Genomic DNA, 24,535 nt, shown 5'->3' on the forward strand with positions numbered 1-24,535 from the left:
CTCGTTTATTTCAATAATTCTAAAAAAAAAATCGTGGTTGACCAATGTTCAAAAACCGGACAAAATTCTGGGTTATTTAAAATTCGAATTTGGAGATGTACGACAGGTGATCGAAGTGGCCCAAATTTTGAAATGGCCTTCCGTCGTTTATTTAAATGGTACAAAATTTTTCTTGAATGTACAAAAATGGACAGCATTCTGAGAGCTAGTTAAAATTGAAATTTGAAGATGTAGCAGTACGATTAATGGACCTTCTGAAACAATGGATTGAAGTCGAGAGACGTTAACAATTCAAGGAGAAAATATATTTTGCAAAGTGTGTGCTAAACAAGTATTATTTCCAAACTAAATATGCTTGTTTTCAAGAGAGGACATTTCCATTTTGTTCGACAGCAAATAAACCATTTTAAAAAGTTTTCCAGGAAGCAATGAACAACCTTTTTGAAAATATGCTCTACAATTAATTAAAATATTTGCTTTACAAAATCTAAAACTTGTCGCAGCAGTTACTTTTTGAGATAAGTTACCGAATTTTCTTTAAGGAGTTTATGAGATTATTTAAATATAAGCTTGTATTGCTTTGGTATGCACCTCAGTCTCTCGAAACGTAAATTTCCTACTAAGTCTTCTGTTATGTTTTCAATAACTTTACCTTCTTCCCATTGATGCTCCATGTCTCGCTCAAATCAGTTTATTCCATTTAAAGTATCAATATTATACATTGTAAATTCTTACTGTTTTAAACGGACAATGTTACGCTAGAAGAAAATATTCTGGGATTAACACATAATTTGATACAAAAAGTAATTTGAAGTGGATTCATTTTCTTTTAAACAAGAACATAAGGATTTAAATGCAGGCTTTTAAAGGCCCCTTTTACAGTAAAAAGGCCATTTAATAAACGGAAATATTTCACGGTCCCATCTCCCATGAATTTAAAGGTAAAAAAAGTGTTAAATTTTCTTGATTAGTCGGAACCTGTGTTGCGAACAACGGGTGTTAAAATATACTTTCTAACGGAAATTTTCAAGTTCCGGAATGCAGCGTTTAGAAAAATTTTAGACATTCTGTGAGAGGTTAGGTATATGAACTACGTTGTCTGTAAAGGTCTTCGTTTACTTGTTACCCTACACATTTAACTTATAGTTTAGCGCTATATAAGGCCCTAGATACCGTGCAACTTTTTGAACGGAGTGCAATTTATATAGTAATAGTAATTTCCAGTAATAGTAATAGTATATAGTAATTTCCAAACCTATAACTATTTCTCTAGCTGGTCTAGAGACATGGAAGAAGGAGCATAATATACACAATAGTCAAAGGGACCCAAAAGTAGAGGGACGAGCGCTGAAAAGGACATAGCATATACTTTTTGTCTTGGCCTTGGAAAATGTATGTAGGCTTTTTTATTTATTTATTTTTTTTTTGTTCACTAAGTTTTATGTATATGAATTTGTAGCATAACTAATTCTGTAATTTAATAGGGTATGTATAACATTTTATTTTATCTCCCTATGTCCATTATTTATTTTCTTGCATAGATCTATCTCCGTTAAGTTTAAAACCTTTAAGGGAAATTTTTACGAGTCCTGTTCAATTTCGCTAGTCAGGTTTTACTATATGCTTATGCCAGAAATGTTTATTTACTTCTCTGAGTATATCTATTCTTTATTCACAATATTTGGCGCATTCTGTTTTTTTATTTGTATATATATATATATATATATATATATATATATATATATATATAATATGGGGTGGATGTATTTCAATTTCACATACTGAGCTGTTTGAACCCGAAGAAATCAAATGTATTTAAGGAGCCGTGGATACTGAAAACATTAAACATTAAAAGCAAACTTGTTTATCAATACTCATTTCAGTTCAATTTCAAAGATCATAACGGTGAGAAGGCCGATGATTAGGACATTGTAGTGCATTTGAGCTGTTTGATTCAATAACGAAACAGGCTCCGCCAAGACCAATCGGACAAACATTTTTTCGAAAAGCACAGTCAATAGACGCGAAAAAACCTGGCATAAAATTATTCTCTAATGTAAATAAAGTGTTCCTGGGAACAACGACGCACGAATTGAAGAATTATCGGCAATTAGCATTGCTTTTTTGAAATAATGTCCCTGAACGACCCGTGACACGGAAGGAATATTTTCGATGTACAGCAGGGCCGTACCGTAGAAAATCAGCGCCCGGGGCGAGAGTATACGACGGTGCCCCCATACATATATTCCAAGCAATTTTCTCTTTTTTCCTTTTTTCCCCGATTTTTTCGCCTCCCTTACTTCGGCGCCCGGGGCCGTCGCCCCGTTCGCCCCCCCCCTTACGGCCCTCATGTACAGTAATGTTTTTACTGACAAATGCAAGCTTTTGCCACAAAATACCGAAAACTATATAGTTGTCTATTGTAGCATGTGCATCATAGTTGTACACCAAGTATATGTAGTTCAAGTAATACAAGTTTATTTCTCTAAAGATAATAAAAATCCTCATTTAACTTTAGCTTTTGATTGGTGCATATTTTCCCTTTTTAGTGCATATTTGCATATTTTCAGTGCATATTTTCGTGATTTTTAGCGCATATTTGCATGCATATTTTGCCGTTTTTTAGTGCATATCGATCCGAAGTCTAGTGATGACATCTCTTGGCCAACATATATTCCCGAGAAGGGGAAGCAAGGGAACGGCTTGGACCTGTGTGTTAGATACCATCCTGGCATTTGCCTGGTGTGAATGAGGAAACTCCAAGAAATACTTCACTGAGAATAGCTGGCCTGAAAAATGTTGTTACCCCTTTTTCGGCCAAGTTCTTCCAAGAAAACACAGTGGATGAAATATTTTGTTTCGCAACGATTCGAATCAACAGATTTGTTGTATTCTTTTATATGATGTCTCATTCTTGATTATTTAATAGAAGATGAAGACCTCTGGAACATTCTTCATTTTAAATGTTGCAAATTAAAATGTCCCATTTAATGTGTGGGCAGCACTACGAAATCTTTCTTAGCCCTGTTAAGTAAGGTTTTTTCTACTACCTCCTTCGAGACTAAGCATGATTCTTCCTTCACCTAATCTTTCTTATAAAGAATTTGTGGTCCGAACTTTCCCCTTGACAAACAAAAAGAATAGTGGAACCAGTTGACTTAAACGCTTGAAGCAGTATTGGTGAAAGTTTCACGAGCGGCAACTACGCAATAGGTGACTAAGATATTTAACCTATACACAATTACAATAGTATGAGATGCTACAACTGTGATCTTTTAATTGAAATGGATGACGAGTAAACACAACACCATAATATTGAAAACTCATACAGATGCTATTTACCCTTGTATGTGTTAGTGTGTGCAGAAATTAGTGTTGCCGATGAAACGAGACAAAACAACCGCGTCCAATAGAAATAGGTAATCCTTTTTGGAAACGAAATTGAATTTTTATGATACTTTAAGAGACGAGAGAATCCGAAATCTCATTTCGTGAGCAACACTACCAAAAATCACAAAGTTTATGCCGTGATCGGGGGGAAAGCCGTCGTAACTGTATAGTTAGCGCATTCATCTCAGACACACGAGACCCGGTAGGAACTTATGTGGATCAAATCGCACGTTAATATTTGGCGTATGTCTTAAATAGCCTCGGCGTTGAATGGGAGACTCAACTCCAAATCAACTACCAACCAACCAATCGACGTCGTAATCGGGAGCGCTTTTCTCTGCCATAATTGGGATATGGTGGCTCAGTGATAATGCGCTCGCCTCTGGTTTTAAGGTCATAGGTTCGATTCCAGGCTATGACATGTAAGTGTGTGTTGGACATCATTGTGTTCGTTGGTTTCTAAGAGTTCGTTATTTCCTTCCACAATTTATTTCACCATTCATTTTCTTTACTCATCAGCCGTTTCCCTTAGCCTTCATAACATAATCCTGTGTTGTTAAAAATTCAATTTCCTTTTATAGTATTAGACCAATAACAGTCTTGTATTTCCAAAATCACTTTTCACGGTTCACACCTCAATTTACTGATGAGTAGATCATGAGTATTTCGATATCTAAATTAATTATAATAAGGAATCTGGCACTTGCAAATAAACTATGAATGAATTGTTTTTCTTTCTAAGTAACAAATTCAAATATTGTTTTTTTCTTTCTTTCTTTTCATCTCTGTCTGAAAGCACTAAGCTTAGTATCAAAAAGAACATTGTTTTTCAGCAGACATTGGATTTGTTTGAGAGTCGCCTGCTTACAGACTTCACGTGAAAGCAGCAGGTCTCTCGAAGAAGCTAACTCACGTGAACAGGGTTGGGAATATTTTCCCGCTTCTGATGTAGCTTGCACGGCTGATTTAATTTTTCGCGAGTGTAAAACTGTCACTGGTACAGACGAAAATCCGTACAAAGATACTGTTTTGTCTGTGAACATGTTTGGAAACTTATATGTTGCTTACGATATGTTATGTTTAGGCATTTTCTTCTTCGTTACTAATATAAACCTGTAAACGTATGCTGAGGACACAGTGGCTCAGTGATAAAGTGATTGCCTATGATACAATGGAGCTCTTGATCCTAGGCCATGTAAGTTTGTGATGGATAACATCGTGTCCTTAAGTTTTTTCAGGTTGTTTCTTTCAGCATTCTCATTTCACCAATTTTTGCATAATTATTCACTTTCACAAATGCTCCATCTGCTTTAGCCTTGAAGGTTTCATTTTAATTTCTTGTAAACATATGCTGCAAAGATACATCCCCGGAGGAAAAAAGTACATGATTTTCGCAGAATACGTTCACTGATTCCAAACCTAACCCTACAAACAAAAAGTCAATAATATGAAATAAGACATGCATGGAAACTTTAGACAAACTTCCCTTCAGTAGTAATAAGCTGTTCCCAGTGCTACTGCAGAGTATGATTTCAACAGTAGTCGAACTTACCGTAACGTAATCCAAAGAAGTTATCTAGTACTTTTGATCACTCGACGAGGATTCCGAACTGTTCGCTCTTCCCTTTCCTTTCCTTTCCTTCCACTGATGGTAATCTAACGAAGTTGATAAGTGATATTCCGACAGTGCAATGTCCGGGAAATATGGGAGATACATTACAGTTTCCCAACCAATTCGGATAATGGTGTCGCAGGTAATGTTAGCAGTATGTGGATTCCCGGTGTGCTGAAGCAGAATAACACCTTTGTGATTCACAAGTAGTTTCCAGTATTTTACGCACGCACTCCAATTGCAGCGAATACATAATTGCGTTGAACGAGCTAAGTGGCAGCAGTTCGCGATGCAAACTACCACAAGCAGTCCATGAAATATCGATCATAGTATTCTGTTGATGCGGCGGTGGTGTCAACCATTGGCAACTGGGCCATGAAATATCGTAAAGAACTTTTTTTTAAAATTTTAATTAGTACTTTATCCAGAATTGAAACCTTCCCGTGATGATTCAACAGACATTTTTTCGCGTCAGTTTCAGAGATGAACTCAATTCGTGTGACCCATCGTTCTATTTAATACCGTTTCCCAAGCTGGTGAAATTGCTGGCAAAGATTTCTGCACTGCAATTGATTGCTTTACCCAATGCCTTACATGTTTGGTCACATCGACCTCGATAGCTGCCTTGAATACATCGTTGTAAATAATTTGTTGACATGCCGTACGTAATTGGTCCTGGAATGATTGAACGCTGTTCATGAATTTATTAAACCATTGTTGTACTGTCTGCTCTTTACTACATCCCTACGGATATCTTAACATATTTTTCATCCCATTTCATTATTTTTATTTGCTATCATATTGCTTTAATTTAAGCGTGTGATCCTTGTATGACACCTATTCAGTGTTCACCGTTTACTTCCAGAGAAAAAATATGTGAGGTAATTACCTACAGTGCCGAAGTCCAGATCTCTCACATGAGAAACAATAGTAAAAACTTAATTACATTGGAGAATAAATTTTAACTAACTATTTCAGTGTCTGGCTTTTCTTTTAATTTACTTTATTTCATACTGTAATGCATGTATCAACATGTATTTTCTGATTCACCTTTAGTGCGTAGGGTTTGTGTTCGATCCCATCTCTTATTAATTCTTCATCGTTCATTATCACATCATCTCCCTTAGCTTCGAAATTAAACGTGGGACGTTAAACTAAAACTATATATATTAAATAAGTCCGCATTATCCTAATATACTCTGCATGTAGAGTCATTTTAATAATGAAATTAAGTAAATTTATACAAGCACTATGCTGAAACTAAATTGGTAACAGGGACCGAACAAGATATCCAGTTGTATGTTCTATAATTATTTTAATTTTGTTTTATGCTTTCTGGATTTATGTATGAGAAGTCTCGTTAAAACTTAGTGATGGTTTTTATTTACAAGATTTGGTTTAGTACTTTACTTACGACCTAGATTTAAGGTATGGTAGTTTAATCACATTGGAATAGGTGTAAACTTATCTACCACATTTATTAACTAAGTATATGTTAGTATTTTGAAGACGAATTTGGGTTTTTCAGTGAAGTTGTTGAGGTTGACCTGTACCAGCCTGTTTGATGCAATGTACGCGTGTTCTACTCATATTTTGCTATCTCCTTCTAGACAGGGACTATAGAAGAGAAGATATTCCAAAGGCAGGCGCATAAGAAAGCTCTGAGTTCATGCGTAGTAGATAACGAGGAAGATGTTGCAAGACATTTCACTTTGGCTGATCTCAGAGACCTCTTTAAGTTAGAGGAGTCTACAATCAGTGACACACATGACAAGTAAGCATTTATCAACTTGTCATTTCCTATTAGCAAAGTATGTTGTTTGTGATAAAGTAACTATTGCTGAATTCATTTTGTTTTCTCAACTTTATTTTAAAAAGAATTTGCACAATTTAGTTTATGTTAATGTATATTTTCTTTGGATGCTTTTGTGTGTGTAATTATGCCATTGAACTTGCTTACCGAAAGAAGTAGTTTCTTCAGAATTCTCTCATAGCCTTTTGGCTCGTACACTCGCTTTCAGCATGCTTTTTCACAAGTCAGAACTTGCTGGGCTGGGAGTATAACATCTGGTAAACTCGAACTGTGGTTCGGATCCTACTTTACTGGTAAGTAGCGTCCTTCATGCCGTTGGTGTTACATAAGATGTAATGCTCAGTCAACCAATTAAATGGAATAGACTGTAAACCAAATTGTGCCAATATGAAAAGTCCTTTCTCCAACATTTCTGTAGTTAATATACTGTTTGATTCAACTTTTTTTTTTTTTTTTTTTTTTACATAGCTTTTCTGAAGGTCATTAAGTATATTTTGTCATGATTTGTAAATTTTGAAAATTAGGTACGAAGCAGATTTCTATTTGTTGAGTTGAGTTGAGTTGATTTTAGTTGAGCGTCCCTTTCAGCAGCGAGGCTATATGAGACGTGGGCCTACTGATTAACGTGGAATCCGAACCACATGAGCTCCCGCCGGGAATCGAACCCGGGTCTCCCACGCCAAAGGCGCGTACACTAACCACTTAGCCACGAGAGAGCTCATTTCTATTTGTTTCACGTAAATTTTTCAAAAGCATTTTCAGGAGCTGTATCATCTCCCGGTCATTTTAAAATGGTATAGAAGCATTTTGCCTGATGCATTGAAGGCTTCTTGTCAATAATCTCATAAGTACAGTTTATTATTAGTCATTAAAGTTAAAGAAAGAAAGAAATTGATCTGATATTTCGAATCTTTGCACTAAGGAGATGGAGAATAAACTGACATATAAAAAGAAAAGAATAAAGAACATTGTTCACCATCTTAACTACTTCCAAAGTTTGGATCATTTTCTGTTATGCACATCTAATAATAGTATCTCAAGATTGTGCTCGAACAGTTTGATGAAATTACAGAGTTATAGTCTAAATGTTCCCGATTTCAGTTGATTGTGTAATATATAGATTTATTTATTTTTTTACACTTGCTGCAATCTCTGAAGAGGTCAGACGTAGTCTTGCGAGCTTCTTTTTCTGCGATCTTGACACTACTGGGGGAAAGATAGCTAGTCTTAAACCCTCTAATGTCCGCACTAGGTATGGCGGTAGATTCCTACTCGTTAAGAGAGTTCCGTCCACCAATAAGTATAAGTGGGAGGTGGGCGTATTCCATTACCCATCTTCGAAAGGGTTTAGCAACAATATTTGTTGTGGCAACTCACCGCAAACCATTCCAACCAATGATTAACTGGTTTTCCCGTAAATCAGGGTTATCATTCATTCTCCTCGGATAGGTGGCAGTGGGGTCATAAGGTAACCTGTAGTAAAGCTTGAGTTAACCCAGAAGAAGTGCTCTGAACTTGCTTATAATCTTAAACCCGCCTCACCTAGATTTTTTGCGAATCTGCAATTCTTCATAGAAGAGGATGGTTTCACAGACATGATATTTAGTGAAGAAACAATAATTTTGCCACCGGAATGTGATTCCTCCACCCATCCACACACACACACACACACAATAAAAGCCTTCCTTTTCCTTTGAAGCCACTGTGATAGGTACTTCGTAACTGGACATGCTAATATACCTGATTATTAGCTCAGCTCCAAGAAGATATGTGATGACTTCATCTTTCAGCAGAATGGTGTGCTATCACATTATTGTTTCGGACGTTCGGAGCTATCACAACGATAAATTGACTGGTAACTGCTGGAGATCCAAGATTGTTGCGTTAGCCACACGGTTCCTGGATACGCAGGCTACTACATAAGTTTAGCAATACGAACAATATATAAAAGATAAACTCTTTCATGTAAAAATCCCATAAAACTATAGACAGGAACAACTTTAGCCACCATTCCACTATTTGTACACAAGCCAAATATGTCATCCAAAGTACAGGTATTTTTAGTGCTGGAATCGCGTTGTCACAAAAAATATTCATAGTGAATATTTCTTACAAGTTTTATATTTGTTTGAGCGGAAATAAAATTGCCATGAGCAATTGAGGTTGTAAAGCTAAGTTATATAGCTGGACTTAAAATCTTTTAGATATTCTTTCTTCTCGTTCTAATTATAATCCGTAAGCTGTCCTCAATCGTAAGGAGCAACTCAATGTAAAAGGTTTGAATGAGACACCCATATTAGAAAACTTCCTTCAAATCATAAGTATTAAACTATTTCAACTAGTGTAGATCTTTTAAGAAAAACGTTGATTGAAATAAAAACATGTATGTATATTCTCAGTTCCTTTTCAAGTTAGTCATACATTTTAATTATGAATGTAATGTGGTCATCATATATTAACTTAAGATACGATGGAAGAGTAAATATTTTTATACTTATTTAATAAAACGACCTACAAGATTTAATAAGTGACTATATGTCTGACAAAGTGGGATACTCATATGGAATCATTTACAGTCCTTCAAAGAAATCTTTTGGTGTTGTTTGAACACATTTTCACACCTAGAAAGCATTGGATCCAATGACATCTTCCTTTCGTGGCAGGGATCGCTCTATGCCCGAAATATACTCGGACGTCTCTAAAGCGCTTCCATCTCAACCGATCTTTCATTTTGAGAAATTAATCTCAGTTGCAGGAACTCATATCAGACGAGTAAGCTGGGTGTTCCAATCCTTGCAACCTCACTCTTACAGTAAGTTCTTCATCATTTGTATTTTATGACGTCTTGCGTTGTCGTGGAGAATGAAGGGTCCTGATTGTAGATGTGATATTTTTGCCCTAAGAGTAGAGCGCAAAGTAAGACGAAAATAAATAACGTAGTAGTCTGCGTTCACTGTAACTCCTTGCAGAACACTTGAGTGAATGTCGCTTTAATTTTCTTCATGTTTGTATTGTCAATCGCAATAATGCGAGAAAGGAATGCGTTATCTTCCAATTTAAGAATATATGCACATTTCCGTCTGTCATTTCTGAACCTCGTCAGGAAATGCGGTACTCATTTTACGGATATCTTACGCACGCCGAGGTTCTTTATTGTTAGCATTTTGTATACAGAGGATTGTAGCAATCATTCTTCAGTAATGTGTGAAGTGCATCCAGATTGTGTGAATCTGTTGCCATGAGATGTCCACCACCATCTTCTTTCGCGGCTGATACTCGACCATTGTCAAATGTATTAGCCTATCTGGCAACGGTGCGATACGTTAAATCTGAATCCCCACATGCTTCATGTACCTGTACATCTCGTGTATATATATATATATATATATATATATATATATTAGGGAGTTACCCGCACCCCTTTATTGCACCCAGCACCCCACATGTTGCTGTGAACAATATTGCATTCTTCCTTTTGCCTTTCACATAGAATTCGCCTGAACTTGAAATCTCACATAGAATTCGAACGTCCCGTACGGATATCTTAGGAAAGTACTCCCACCTCTTTATTTTCCACTCTAGGTCAACATCTAAAAACGCTGAAATACGCGTGTAATTATTTTAAATGAAAAATCTAAAGATTAAATTTCATGTCTTTAATCTTAAAGAACTCCGATACATTAATATCTTATAATAATTACAAACCCACACCTTTTCCTTTTCAACTCTTTTCTAGGACAAATATCAAAAAACTATGAAACGCATAAATATTATTTTAAATGAAGGGTCCAAACACCAAATTTCAGGACAAGCTTAGAAAATTCCAAGATGAGGACATCGTATTATTGCAACCCCCTAGCCCTCTTTATTTCCATATCTTTTCTTCTCTCCTACGACAAATATCGAAGAACACTGAAACACGTATTAAATTACTATAAACAGAAAGCCCAAATTTCATGTTTAACGTTAACGTATTCCCAGATATGGCCATCTTATAATATGGAGACCCTATTTTTCTTCCCTTCTAGATCAAATACCAAATTTTATGTCTGTAACCGTAAGAAATTCTGAATTATGGACTCACTGCAATTATTGTAATTCGCGCCTCTTCCCACCGTCTTTGCTTCTTCAAATATGAAAGAAGAGTAAACACTTAATCACGTCTCATTACTTATATATATATATATATATATATATATATATATATATATATATATATATATATATAGACACTCGTACTTATTCCGAGTTTCTTGATGAAACTGTAGATTACCGGTAGTGAAATGACAGTGGCTGTCAGATATTGTTAAAGCTAATATTTAATTCGGGATTCGCTCATCATTCATAACTTTTTTTGGGTTCAGTCATGAACCGAATGTTTGTTAAAGAAATTTGTAAGTTATAATTTTGTAACTCTTTGCTAAATCAGTACAAGAAATATCTCCACCACTATCGGAAACCTAAACAAAAACATAATGACACTTAACAATGAAACTGTATTTATACTCTTTATTGTACTCGATAGAATTTCTCCCGAATATTACCACAAACCGATATTTATCAAGTAATTTCTTTGCAAGTAAAAACCGATATTTATCAAGTAATTTCTTTGCAAGTAAAAACCGATATTTATCAAGTAATTTCTTTGCAAGTCCAAAATTTCTCAACTAGATACTACATAGAAGTAGAACTTAGTATTGAGTTTTAATGATAGTGTCAGTTATGTAATAAACGATCGAGTTAATTGACGTTCAAAGTACATATATGGACATAAAAACAGTTAAGTTGTTATCTTTCTAATTTGGTATCTTGCTGTGAAAGAATATAGGTAGGTAGGGATTAAGCTGGGATTTTAATATCTGAATTCTGCGAAATTTAACTTCATGTGTTTGCACTTCTTCTTCTTCTTCTTCGTATTATTATTATTATTATTATTATTATTATTATTATTATTATTATTATTATTATTATTATTATTATTATTATTCAGAGTAATGCATGAGTTAGTTAATCCAAGGAAATAAAGGTAAAATCAGCATTTTATTTGAGGTATATTTGCATTTCCTTCTCAGTGATAGGTTTGAGGTTAAGTGCAGAGCGTTTTAGTTGTAACATACTGAACAGAAAAGTGACGGCAAACTGCTCTTACAGCACCTTGTATAATTAAATTGATTTTGTATATTAAAAATTATGAGTTACATGTTTATACAAGTTCATATCTTTGTTTTCGTAAAGACAAGCAAAGTTTCCCACATTATATAATGTGTATGTACATGGTGTGTCAAAACAACATCGACAACGTTTGGGAGATGATTCCTGATACCAAGATAATGCAAAAAGTATAGACCAACTTGGATGCACAAATGCTTCCTTTCGGAGTTACAGGCTGCCGAAATCATGAAAAAATGAACTTTAAAGGCCCATAGCCCCAAAACTATGGGATCTACCGTAGTCATGTGAAGACCTCGTATGGAACTAGTATGTGTCCTATCCAAATATCTAAGTCTCAGAATCCTGCGGTACTTCCGCAACATTTTTTTTTTTTTTTTAATAGAGGTAGTTGGTTAGTACTTTCAATATGCCCGTAGCGAATCACGTAAGTCGGTTGCCGTCACACTTAACACTTTTATATTCAACATGTAGTAGACACTAGTTTCAAGTATCGAATATATTGTTTGAACTGTCTTTTTTTTTTTTTTTTTTTTTTTTTTTGGTATATGTATGTATGTGTGTGTGTGTGTGGGGGGGGGTTGCAAAGTGGAACCAATATATTTAGGTTTCATTCTCCGTTATGTTGCTTTAGTTACATTTAATATAATTCGTTGCGTGTTTTAAGAGGTCGATGCCAATTTTATGTAACATGACTGAATTGTTCTATTTTTCAGGTTTAAATGCACTCGATGTGTGAATCGTATTCAAGTGAAACCACCTCCAGAAGATTCTGACTGCACCTCGGACCTTTCCCAGTGGAATCACTGTGCTGACAAAAAGGGTCTCGTGGATGTTATACTTAAATCGTGTTGGGACGCTGGAATTAGCTTCGTTTTCCATCATCGATCTCATGAACAGAAAATAACACCTTAGTTTCTGTATGTATGTATCTTATGCAGTATGTTTGTACTCCGTGTGTTTGTAGCTTGACGAGTGTGAAGCAAGTATATGAGTAATAAAATATAGACATATTTTCGGTGGCGAAATATATTTTTCTTTTTCCAGAGATATTGAGATTTTTGTGAAATAAATTTTTCGAGACAAGATGTTAATATGTAAAAAGTCGAAATTGCAATAAAAAGAGCAATAAAAAGAACCTCTATGGTATGTTCTCTAAAAATTTCTTACATAGGTAAGTTGTTGAATTGAAGAATCATAATATTCCAGTTAATCTAGTTAAATTTTCTTAATGAAAGAAGAAACTTTATTCCTTAATTACCATAGGATAATAATTGATCCGTAGCTATGGCTTACCTTTTTATCCTTTGCCTTTTGATTGATTTACATGATGAAACTTGATTAGATGGAGCGAAATATTGAAGTGTACATAATTGATTATTATAATGTGTGCAAGGTAAATATGATTTTATTTTACCTTGCATTGGTGCAATTAAAAAATAGTGTGAATATGAACATTTTCTTATTTCCGTCCCTCGTATATAAGCTAATAATGATAATCAAAATTATTTCGCACTGACACTTCTGCGTTAGAAAAATGTAATTATGTAGCACTCAGACGTATGGCTACATAAGTTCTTTAACAGTAATTTAGAATTTGCATACGTATCTGATTACCGCCAAATTTGCTTATGATTGCGGCTAGTTGATGCACGCTTAACATATATAAACTAAAATACAGAATCGTTTGAAGTTTCTTTCGGAATGGAACTTAAAATAAATGCCATCGAATAAAAAAATAAGGTAGATGTTGTTCGAATAAATATATCAAATTGCACTAAGCTTCATTTATACGAAATATATATTGAGAAATGCTTCTTGTCAAGGTTCATCGAATTATTTGATCTAGTCACGAGTTCCAAATCCAATGATTTGATTTGTATATATCAAGTGAACGAATTTATCAGAATATTAGTTTTTGAAGACTCCTACAGATTAATGTAATCCTGTGCTTTGATTTATGTAGTCAACCCAATATCTACGTTTTTCAATAGATGCTTCTGGTATTAGATAAATATAAGTAATGTTAATGGAACTCTTGCCTTCAATGTGAACCTTTATAAGACCTAATAAAACCAATAGTTAGTTCATTATGAAATTTAGTTGCATTTTCCAGTAGGCTATCAAGTTTATGAATGATACACTAAAGTGAAGTTGCTTGCATTCTTGTTTATACATGAGTTAATATTTTAAGTCAGGGGTCTTCAACGCACGGTTTGTGGACCACAGGTGGCTCACGCCTTTTTCAGAATGTATGTGCTTAACATGAAAATCAGATTAGAAACAATTCTAAATACCACAGAATACCTTAGTGGCCTAAAAGCGTAATTGAAATTGGTAATATGCTCATACTGAGAATTAAGGACTCTTGTTCTAAGTAGTGTATAAAATGAGTCTTGAAATGGTTACTCCCTCTGTATGTACCATCGTTGCATACTGCCATCTGTGTTGTTGCCAAAGTGTTAGGCTTATGTTTGAAAATACGTTCGTAAGGATGTAAGTAGACTACTTTAAAGATAAAATACATTTAGCCAATAACACAGAATAGCTTAAACTATACAATTACTAATGGTAAGAGATGAGTAAAATTTTATTTCCTGAAATATCTGACAGTGCTGATTTATTTTATCCTTTTCACAGCAGCATGAGTATATGGCAAACTGTCGATGTTCTCCGTTTTGAATTTGTATATGAAAGATAGAAAGCTTCGTTTACATACAAGTACATAAAAAGTGTATTCTGTACGAAGAAATCGTAGCTGAAAAATCTGAATTCTAATATTTCATTATAATTATATATATTTCTAATTTTTTGAGAAAAATTTTGCAGCTAATTTATGTTAACTAACTTGTAAGTTTGAACTCCAGAAGAATGAGAGTTTAACAATGTTTTAGTTTGTCTCCTGTAATTCGATAATTTCGATATTAATGTTTCATTTTTGGGAAGTTTGAAGTTGGCTACGCTTATTCATGGCTTAAGTAATTTTGATGGAATTTCTTGCATACGAAATTTATCGTTTAAATGTATGTGTATTGAAACACAAATAAATTATTATATAATGGTTGTTAGTTATTTCGGAATTTCGCTTTTCTAGGTACACATGGAATATTAATTTGCACTGAAAGATGTTGGCGGAAGTTTATATTGTATTGTATAGATCAGGATGGCCAATTTATAATGAGCTGCAGGCAAGAACAAATTAAATAAATAAATAAATAAATAATAAACTTACAAACATGGCAGAACAAAAATGTTTAATGCGTAATAGAAAAAGAAGCATTGCTTTTAATAGAAACAAGTAGGTTTGTGAATATCTTTACCAAGAAAAATATTTTTAAAATTTTTATTCGCAAGCCTGATGAGATCTCACAAGCTGCCATTTGGCCATTACTGGTATATAGAAACAAAAGTAATAATTCGTTTTGTGTTTTGATAGGAAGCCGATATTGAGGATTTTGATGTTCTCGTACTCTTGACATAAACTCTGTTGAAGAGAATTTAATGATAAAACGTAAACGTTCCAGTAGTGCTAGTTTTCCAGTTTATCCCTAAAATACTGTTCTAAGTTGAATACAGAAAAAACATTTTAAGCATAATAAGGATAGTGTGTGCTCTGCAATAGGATAACTAAACAACTAGAAATCAAATTAAATTATGATTGAGGTTTTATTTCAAATGGCGCTTAAGGGTTTTTCTATAATTTCTCGCGTTTTTCTGTGGGCATCTACTATGATCAACAACACAGTACACAGTTTTGGAAAACAACTAACATAATTTTGTTATTTTTTCTATCTCCCAGTAAGTAGTTTTTACAATAAAACGTATTCCAAACACACAAGAAGATTTTTTTTTTTTGTATGTATGTGTGTGTGTGTATGTATGTTCTATTGTGAAAGCAAATGCTATGTATTTCTATATTTTGATCATTATCAGTTTTGAAATCAATTTAAAAAGGTGACTTACCTTTGTTCCTGTAGAACGTTTCTTACAAGTCTTGCTTTGAAACCATGAGTATTTCTTAGTAATACATTAAACTCGTCAAGCAACTGAAGGAAAGTAATTCTTTGTATATATGTATTTTGTACATACATGAAATAAAAAAAGTTTTCTACAGATCTTGAGTATCCTTAGCTCTGTATTTAATCATCTTTCAGAAAACCTTTGCATGTGAGATTCTTTTATTTCCTTCCATTTTTTTATTGTTTTACTAAAAATTTAATCATTTAAAACTTTATTTGCATTTGTTATTATCTTCGTTACAATATAAACGTGGGACATTAAATTTTCGATTTTGTTTATCTTTGGATGAAACCAATACTAGAGATAAAAAACAGTGTTCTTGTCACAGTGATCGCGGGGAAATTATTCTCGAGTTTGTGTCTAACTTTTTATAAATAACTTCAGAATACCATGAAAATATTTATCATTGATTTATAGACCATGAATTTTTAATAATAATAATAAAAGGAATGTTGAGATGTTTTCAGTTTAAACTAGTTGTGGGTAATATCATTTCCGTAATTGTAACTGAACATTTGACTGTACTTTAGTATAGTAGTGCTTAAAAGTCGACAAATTACTGATTTGTATTGTATGGGCAAGACATCGCAGCATAACTGCACATAATAGTCAATTGTATTCAAGTAAAATGGAAACTTTTATTTCATGGCACATTAATTACAACAATGTTAGTATAACCCAAACCAATGTATTAGTAACTACAAACGCCATAATAGTTGTCATTATCTTCTTCGAGAAGATGGTTCTTGCGTTGCTTCGAAGGTGTTGCTGGACGCATTTGAATATTAGTTTTCTGAATAGGAAGGGTAATAAGCGTTCTTTTGGCAATTACATTAGGACGACCCAATGTTTCAATCTTCGGCAAGAACCTACCTGACCCACCAAAGATTTGTGAAGATGTTTCAGCAACTGGTTTCGGAGATTCGAATTCAAAGTTAGATGGTGCCAGAGGAGTTAAAATGTCATTGTGGTTGAAGTCCGTGTGGTCAGGGAATAACATATTGAATAATGGCTTCACACTATTGTCAAGAGGTTGGAATTCTGCAGAAAGGGATTTAATGCATTGGACAGGAGGGGAGATATCTTCATAATGGGAAGATAAAGTGTCTCTTTTGTCGCGGGTAGCTGATTTAGTATTCTGTTCCGTGTCTTTCATTACTTCTGTTTCTGTGTTCGGGAATTTGTCCGCAAGGTTTAGTGCAATGTCATTTACTTCGTCACTGTCATGTTTTTGGTTGATTTGTTCAGTGGTGGTCTTGTCTACTACATCATGGTGTAAGGTGTTCTTCGGAGATTCGTCAGTCTCAGTAGTTGTCCCATCGGTTATCTGGGTGGTTGTGACTACTGATTCTGTGATAGCCCCAGTTTCTGTAGTAATAGCAACAGAATTTTCCGTTGGGTTGTTCATTTCATTGTTAGCTTTCGAAGTGTCTACCTGTGAGTCTGATGTACCTCTCAAATCAATTTCAGGTTGCTGTACAGTTGAATTTTGATTCATAGCTTGTGTCTGTGTTCCGCTAGAGATCGATGTTGCATCAGTTGTTTCTGGAAGTACTTCCAGAGTAAAAGATCGCGTGGGAATGTCTGTGGTTGCAGTGGATACTTTTTGTCCATTACCATGACCACTATCATTTCTTGGATGTTCATCTGTGCGGAGTTTCCTGGGACGTTTCTTCAAAACACGTTTTATCAATGGCTTTGTCTTTCTTCTGTTTTGTAATACAACACTGCTACCTGGGAATTTTGCTATGATTCGTATATGATGTACATTATCATCGTTAGGAAAGGTTTCAAACGAACGTCCATTTGCACTTGGTAGCTCCGGTAGATCTTCTACTGCTTGATCTCTTCCTAACATCTCGTTTACTATTGCAGGCGGTGAAACAAGGTTTAGAAACTTGATCAGAGGAGTAATATGAGTGCTGATTTCATTCTTCACTATATCATCTTCGACTTGTTCAAAACCAGTCTCTTCTCTATTTCCAAAAGGAAATATTTTGTATGAATAAGTAACACGTTCTCCCGTTCCTGTGTTCAAAAAATCTTTCGGCAGCGGATCTTCGAACAGGTTTCTCCATTCTAATGAGTCAGCGTCGTCCATATCTTCTTCTGAAGCATCAAAATCTTTGTTTACTTTAGGGCCTTTTACTTGGCGACAATAAAGACCTTGAGCACATGGTTGAGCAAATATATGACAACTTTCTCCTGGGCCCTGAAAAGAGAAACAACACAGTTTCAATACGCATATTTGAAAAAACAGATTAGATAATTGAGAAAATTAACAGACATTTTTATGCTACAAGTCCCATCAACGTCGAAAGTTAGTGTGTGTCCTCTATACACTATTGTTTTCGTACTGTTATTATAAGTATTCCATCTTAATAGCGAGTCACCTGTCTCTTAGATTGGAGCGTTCCCATGAATACGTCCCCTTTGATTTTCACGTAAGGATTGTTTCCGTTAATATCGACCATCATTTGTAATATTTTTCTTCTATGAAAATTGAGTTTGATATATCATCCCAACTATTATATTCATAATTAGCCTACTGACCTGAAAAAAAATTACTGACCAAAATATTCCTATAATGGCCAAAAGTCTTCAAAGGTCTGCTTTGGAACTTGCAAGATTGTGTTGTTATTGTACACGATAATTCTTGAACGAAAGCCTTTTTTACAATAGACAACTAGAGTGATTATCTCGGCCGAGTTCATTAATAGAGTAAATTCATTAACGTCTTCACTGATAGCAATGACGTTAACGTATCTAACTTCTATACAACTTACACAGTACCAAAGAAAGTTGGTTACATATAGTGAAAGGATATGTATTCTCTGTCTCAAATTAAGAACATTAAAACGGAAGTACGTCATATTCGTAGAGCGAGCCACTTTCCTGGCAGTAAAGATAGTTATTTATCTGTTACACATATGCATACAATACAGGATTTCTTTCAAATGTGACTCTTGCCTCTATTCATAGAACAAATGGAAGACGAATGATATAAGGAACTTTGTGTAGTTATTTATAGAAGTATTTTTACTTTCATAATTTTATGGTCTATATAACCCGCATTTACAATCTTACTGCAGCTGAGAACAAGATGAGGACGCAAGTAAGATTGTAAGATTTATCCATGCTCAAATAACAGCGCATCAAAAGCTTCAAAAAAATTAGTGATTTTTGCATTAGGCAAATGATGAACGTAAAAATGACTGTTAGAATATCAGCACAGAAAGGTCAAGGTTATTCTTTCTCGAGCAAATTTCTTGGGATAGGGTAAGTTTGGCAGCAATAACTCAGCTGTTGGCACGCCATTCGGCGGCGGGAATAGAATTTATCGACATTGTGACCTGTATGAGAAGCTAAGTGAATTGTGTTTTTTCCATTTATTTTTGTTTCGTGTGTGTGTTATCTTGTTATACTGCAGTTCCGTTTAACTGGATTTCCGGGTTAACCAAATCGCTAAAGAAATCCTTTACGAAAAAAGGTCAATAGAAAATATAATTATTCTTACAAGCTGAATTAAATTTCATTGTTTTAGTCGTACGATTTTAGCTTAGCAAAGTTCAGTTCTGAAGGCAGCATATGCTACTAACAAAAATATATCAAATGTACAGTACCGTATATCAAAACATCTTCATTTAACCCAAGCATCATCAGTCCCATCGAATTCGGTTAAACGGGGCTCTAGTGTATTAATTTCTTGTTATTTTGCGTTATCTTGTTAATGCTTTTGGTTTGAAAACCAATTTTGTTACAAGTGGTGAACATATTTCAGTTGCTGTTGTGCTATTTTTGGAGGCAGTGCCTGCAAATTCTTCACAGTGTTACAAGCAAGAAAGAAAGGGAAGCCACTTTTTATTGGTGCAAGAACTGTTGATAAACGTTTATTCATATTTCTGAAGCCAGGCAGCGAGCAAGGGGAGGGGGAAATGTTCAAATTGTTTCAGAAGCAATTCGGAAGACCTCTGAAGGAACATTAGCGGGAGCCACAAATATGGTGAAACTGTGACAGAAATTCTATCGTACTTAAAATAAAATAAAATAAAAGTTTCTACTACACGCAAGAAAAGACCTAGAGACAGTAAGAAAGCAGGACTGGAGAAATATGATACGTTCACTAAGTAGCACTACGCCGTGAAATTTATAAAATGGACTTCCTTCTTTGCTGAAAATGCATCATTTTATCAGAGGACGATGACCTGCTTACCCTATCACTGTCGACGTTGCAACGCCTACTACTTGCCATGGGATTCAGATTTATGTCTCGTAAGTGCCGATCTCTATTGATTGAGAGGGAGGAATTCTAGTGTAGAGTCATAATTATTTGAAGACAGGGTTGGCTGGTTTAAACTTTTTTTGTCTTCAATAAAAAACAAGCTTTTAAGAAAGAAAACATGTGAGAGAATCTCAAAGATACGGGCGCGTGAATGGCAGGGACAGAAACAAATGATAATCAGAGATGCACAGTGGATGCATTAAATCCTTCCAGTCAAGTTCTCTTAATTCGGACAGATCGTGAAAGATGTATGCGTTCTGGCGTTATCAGCGTGCTATACGACACCCTTTCTGTTGACCCGTTCCGGCCTTTCTTTTGAATTTCCAGATGCACTGGCACTAACTGTCTATAGTACAGCAGTCTTGGATCATTCTGCTTGGCCGCAGCAACCCATGATACACGATGGCCTTCCAATCCCACCAAACGCACAGCATAACCTTCCTGGGCGTTAGTATGGGCTTTGCCACAAACTGTGGAGCTGTTTCTCGCTTCTACTACAAACTTTTTTGCACATTGTTATAGGTTATCCATTTTTCTTCATTCGAGATCAACCTTTTTAGAAATGGCTCGAGTTAGTTACCTTTCAGTAGAGATTCGCAGATAGGAGTTCAATCGAGTAAATGTTTTTGAGTCAGATTATGTGGCATCCAAACATCGAGCTTCTTTTTGAAGTAACTTTCTCCAAATGATTTAACACTATTTGGTGATGGATATTTAGGTCGTTGGCAATGACGTGACTGCTTATATGCCGGCCTTGCTCGACTTTTGCCAGAATATTATCCACTTTTCCTGTGATTGGACCCCTACTGCGAGGGGCACCATGAACATTGAAATTTTTCTCTCCGCTAATTGCTCAGAGTTTCTAATCAAGTTATCTCCATGTGTATTGCAGCATGTCTGGCGTGATACTCGCTTGAAGTGCATGTCTGGTCCTTCGCTTGACGTCTGCAATCTTAGGCACTTTGCAGACCTTATACTTGACGAAAATCTACAAAAAGAAATCCAATGACGTCAGTTGAGAAAGCGAAAGTGGCATCACGACCAGTTCACCTATCAATGAGATGCAGATTAAACAAATCGTGAAACAGTATAGATAGACCAACCGGCAAACCACCATGAAGCTGGAAAACGATGTCCGGTGTAAATACTCCCTTCGGAGGGAAAAATAAAGTGTGCATTAATAATACCTTTGTGAATAAGATTAATTCAATCCACATAATGTCACACCACATCTTCGCATTCACACTTTGCAGTTCATAAGCCTTTCCGAGAAAATAACGCGATCAAAATAATCGTACTTCCGTTCGATCCTACTCAATATGTTGGCGTGGTAAAGCCGGAGTCAATTCCGGTGGTAGCTTTTGCAATTCGAACGCCAGTTAGGCTATAGCTCATATAGTCTTGCTGCTGAACGGGACGTTAAACTCAAAATCAAATCCTACTCAACATATCTACAGTAAATTAATCTCTTTGGCTCCTGATCGCACCTGATCAGCCTTCAAATGTTGCAGCGACATAACTAAGGATAGTTCTGTAGCTTCTGTTCAACATTTTATAAACAGTTGGAACTTATCTGGGTGCTCTCCAAATTGACTGTTGTGGAATTAAATAATATGTCTCAAGAACTCGTTCAATTTCTTTCTTACTTTCCGCCGGTCTTCCACTTTTTTCTCTTAAGAAAAACATCGGACTCTGCGAACATTCTGTGCCAATTGTTAATGCTATTCGCATATGGTGCATCCCGCTGGTATCTTCTTGTGAAGTTTTCTAAGGTTAAAAACCATTACCAGTATCATTTCTACGGATACCAACATGAGCATTTTTTTTTTTTTAAAAGGTTGATGGCCAGGCATTTTTCAACGAGATTCTACAAACCCTTTTTGAAAATATATTACAAGTTTCAACATTACCCAGATATGCCGGTATTAGTATTAGTACAAAAGTATTTCTAACGGGAAAGGAAAGCACTAAAATATAAAATTCAACAAAATAGGGAAATTGACCTTCAAGAATATTACAGCTGAATGCATGTTCCATGCAAGTTTGCTTTTAAAAGAGTATTAAAAAAAAAAAAAAAACCGCCACATCAACTGGAAAGTATTTTAAGTGGTAGACTCACTGTGAAATAAAATTTAATTTTAAATATTTCTATCGTGATGTTCTCTCTTATAAGCTAACAGATAACCAAAAGTGCTGTGAATAATATAGATGAGAAATACAGACACATTTTCTTTCATACACATACTGCGAGGTGTGTTCAAAAAGTATCGAACCTTATTTTTTCCCGCTTAAACCCATGAAACACGGGAGACTTTCTTCAGTGTAGATGTAGGAGATATTTTTTCCCGCCCGCAGAAAGCGTCAGTCGCTGACAGTCGGCCAACGAGTGAAGACGTGTAGTGAGCGGTCGTCGGATTTCAGTTTTTGGTAAAATGATAGAAAAACGAGCAGCGATATTGCATCAAATTTTGCCAAAAGCTTGGTGATACCTAAGCGGAAACCATTCAATCGGATCGATAAATTCAATTTTGAACGAGAATTTGGGCATGAGGAGAGTGTCTGCGAAATTTGATTCAAGTTTCCATCGCCCAAACACAACATTCCTGTGTGTCGTCAGGTTTCCTACTCATCCGCCATGGCTTCTGTGACTTCTGGTTATTTCCCCAACCTGAAAATGCCACTAAATGGGACAAGATTTGAGTCAAGGGAAGACATCATGCGGAATGCGACAGAACAGTTGCTCACCATTTTAAAAAAACTGCGTTGCAGAAGTTTCCAACAATGGTGGGAATGCTGCGAGAAGTGTGTGCATTACCAAGGAGACTACTTTGAAAGTGATTAGTGTTTCTGATTTCCAAATGAATAAATGTATTTTTGCCAACCAAAGGTTCAATACTTTTTGAAAACATACCTTGTACATCATACACTAAATTAGGAAGAGCTTGAATCGAACTAGCAACTCAGTGCAAAGTATGATCTCCAGTGGATCTTAATAAACTTGTAGCATTATTCCGTGTCCAAAGACTGATATCTGGGGAGCACGGATGGTGGTTCCCCGACTTTAATCTCAATGTTAACAAATGAGTTTCACATTGTCAAACTACGGTAGACTTTCAAACTGAGAATTAATACTGAAACTGCAAGTTCTTGTAAGTTTTTGTTGCAATAGAGGAATAAGATCAAACATAGAACTTGTACCTCGGACGCTGAATCTATATCAAAGCTTTTTCTCGCTACCTGTTATGACTTTTGCTCTATGGAGATCGATACTGAAACCGGCAAAAGTAGTAAATTTCTGGTACTTCTGGATTTAGTAGGAGGACAAGGATGAAAATTGAATCTACTCTTTGGACGCAAAATCGACTAAAAAAAAAAAACTCGCTATCTATTTGCGTGTATGTTCTATGACAAATAATGTTGAAACCAAAAATGATTGCTTTCTACCACTCTCAGTCAGGGGCGGATCCAGGACCGACTTCTGGGGGGGGGGAGCGGTGGGTTGTCATACTGCTACTTTTAGGGGCTCCAAACTTTGGGATGGGTTTAATTTTTATATATAAAATAAGAAAGTTTCCTCTTCTGGGGGGGGGGGCGATCGCCCCCCCCCTGGATCCGCCCCTGCTCTCAGTTTGAATACAGGGTTAATATACAGGAAACGGAACATATTGTCACGATGCTGTAACTATTGAAAAGAAACATCTTGTTGCTATATATTATCGTATGTGTTTTATGGCGATCAATGTTGAAACTGGAAATTGTTTAATTCTACCATTATCGGTTTGAATAGAGGGTTAATAGAGGTCATAAAACGTATTCTTGGGACGCTGAAATGATACCAAAAGGCCGCTTCTCGCTGTCTTACCGTTGTTGCTCTATGGTGATCAATATTGAAATCATAAATAGCTAATTTCCAGCTTTCACAGAAGGTTATCGGGGTAGATTGACGTTGAATCGATTTAAAAGAAACCGCTTGTCATTATTTTGTTCTAAGGAAATCTCTAGTCAAACCTGAATTTTAGCCGCTTCCGGTTTTAGTAGAGAGATGCAGGTGAAAAAGATATATTTCTTTAGGATCCTGAATCGATTCCAGAAAACTGCTTGTCAATGTTACCACTTTTGTTGCATAGCGATCAGTGCTAAAACCAGAAATAATTAATTTCTATCATTTCCACTTTGAATAAAGGGTTAACGAATGATATGGGTCCTAATTTATAGCCTTTTAGGTACTCTGAATCTATGCCAAAGAAAC

At 35.4% G+C, this 24,535-nt stretch overlaps 2 protein-coding genes across 2 annotated transcripts in view; one reads left to right on the forward strand and one right to left on the reverse strand.

Moving 5' to 3' along the window:
• The window catches only part of okr (DNA repair and recombination protein RAD54-like okr), an 87,303-nt gene extending 71,206 nt beyond the window's left edge, over positions 1-16,097 (forward strand). The window contains exons 12-13 of the mRNA XM_081765795.1: positions 6,613-6,776; positions 12,701-16,097. Coding sequence (XP_081621921.1) covers positions 6,613-6,776; positions 12,701-12,899 — 363 coding nt within the window. The 3' untranslated portion in view covers positions 12,900-16,097. The remainder of the gene's footprint in view (positions 1-6,612; positions 6,777-12,700) is intronic.
• A 520-nt stretch (positions 16,098-16,617) lies between these two features.
• Positions 16,618-24,535, reverse strand: part of LOC145690670 (uncharacterized) — a 35,965-nt gene continuing 28,047 nt past the window's right edge. The window contains exon 3 of the mRNA XM_081765796.1: positions 16,618-18,216. Coding sequence (XP_081621922.1) covers positions 16,696-18,216 — 1,521 coding nt within the window. The 3' untranslated portion in view covers positions 16,618-16,695. The remainder of the gene's footprint in view (positions 18,217-24,535) is intronic.

This window comes from Thermobia domestica, chromosome 7 (assembly GCF_964235325.1).
Source record: "Thermobia domestica chromosome 7, izTheDome1.hap1.1, whole genome shotgun sequence".
Lineage (NCBI taxonomy): Eukaryota > Metazoa > Arthropoda > Insecta > Zygentoma > Lepismatidae > Thermobia > Thermobia domestica.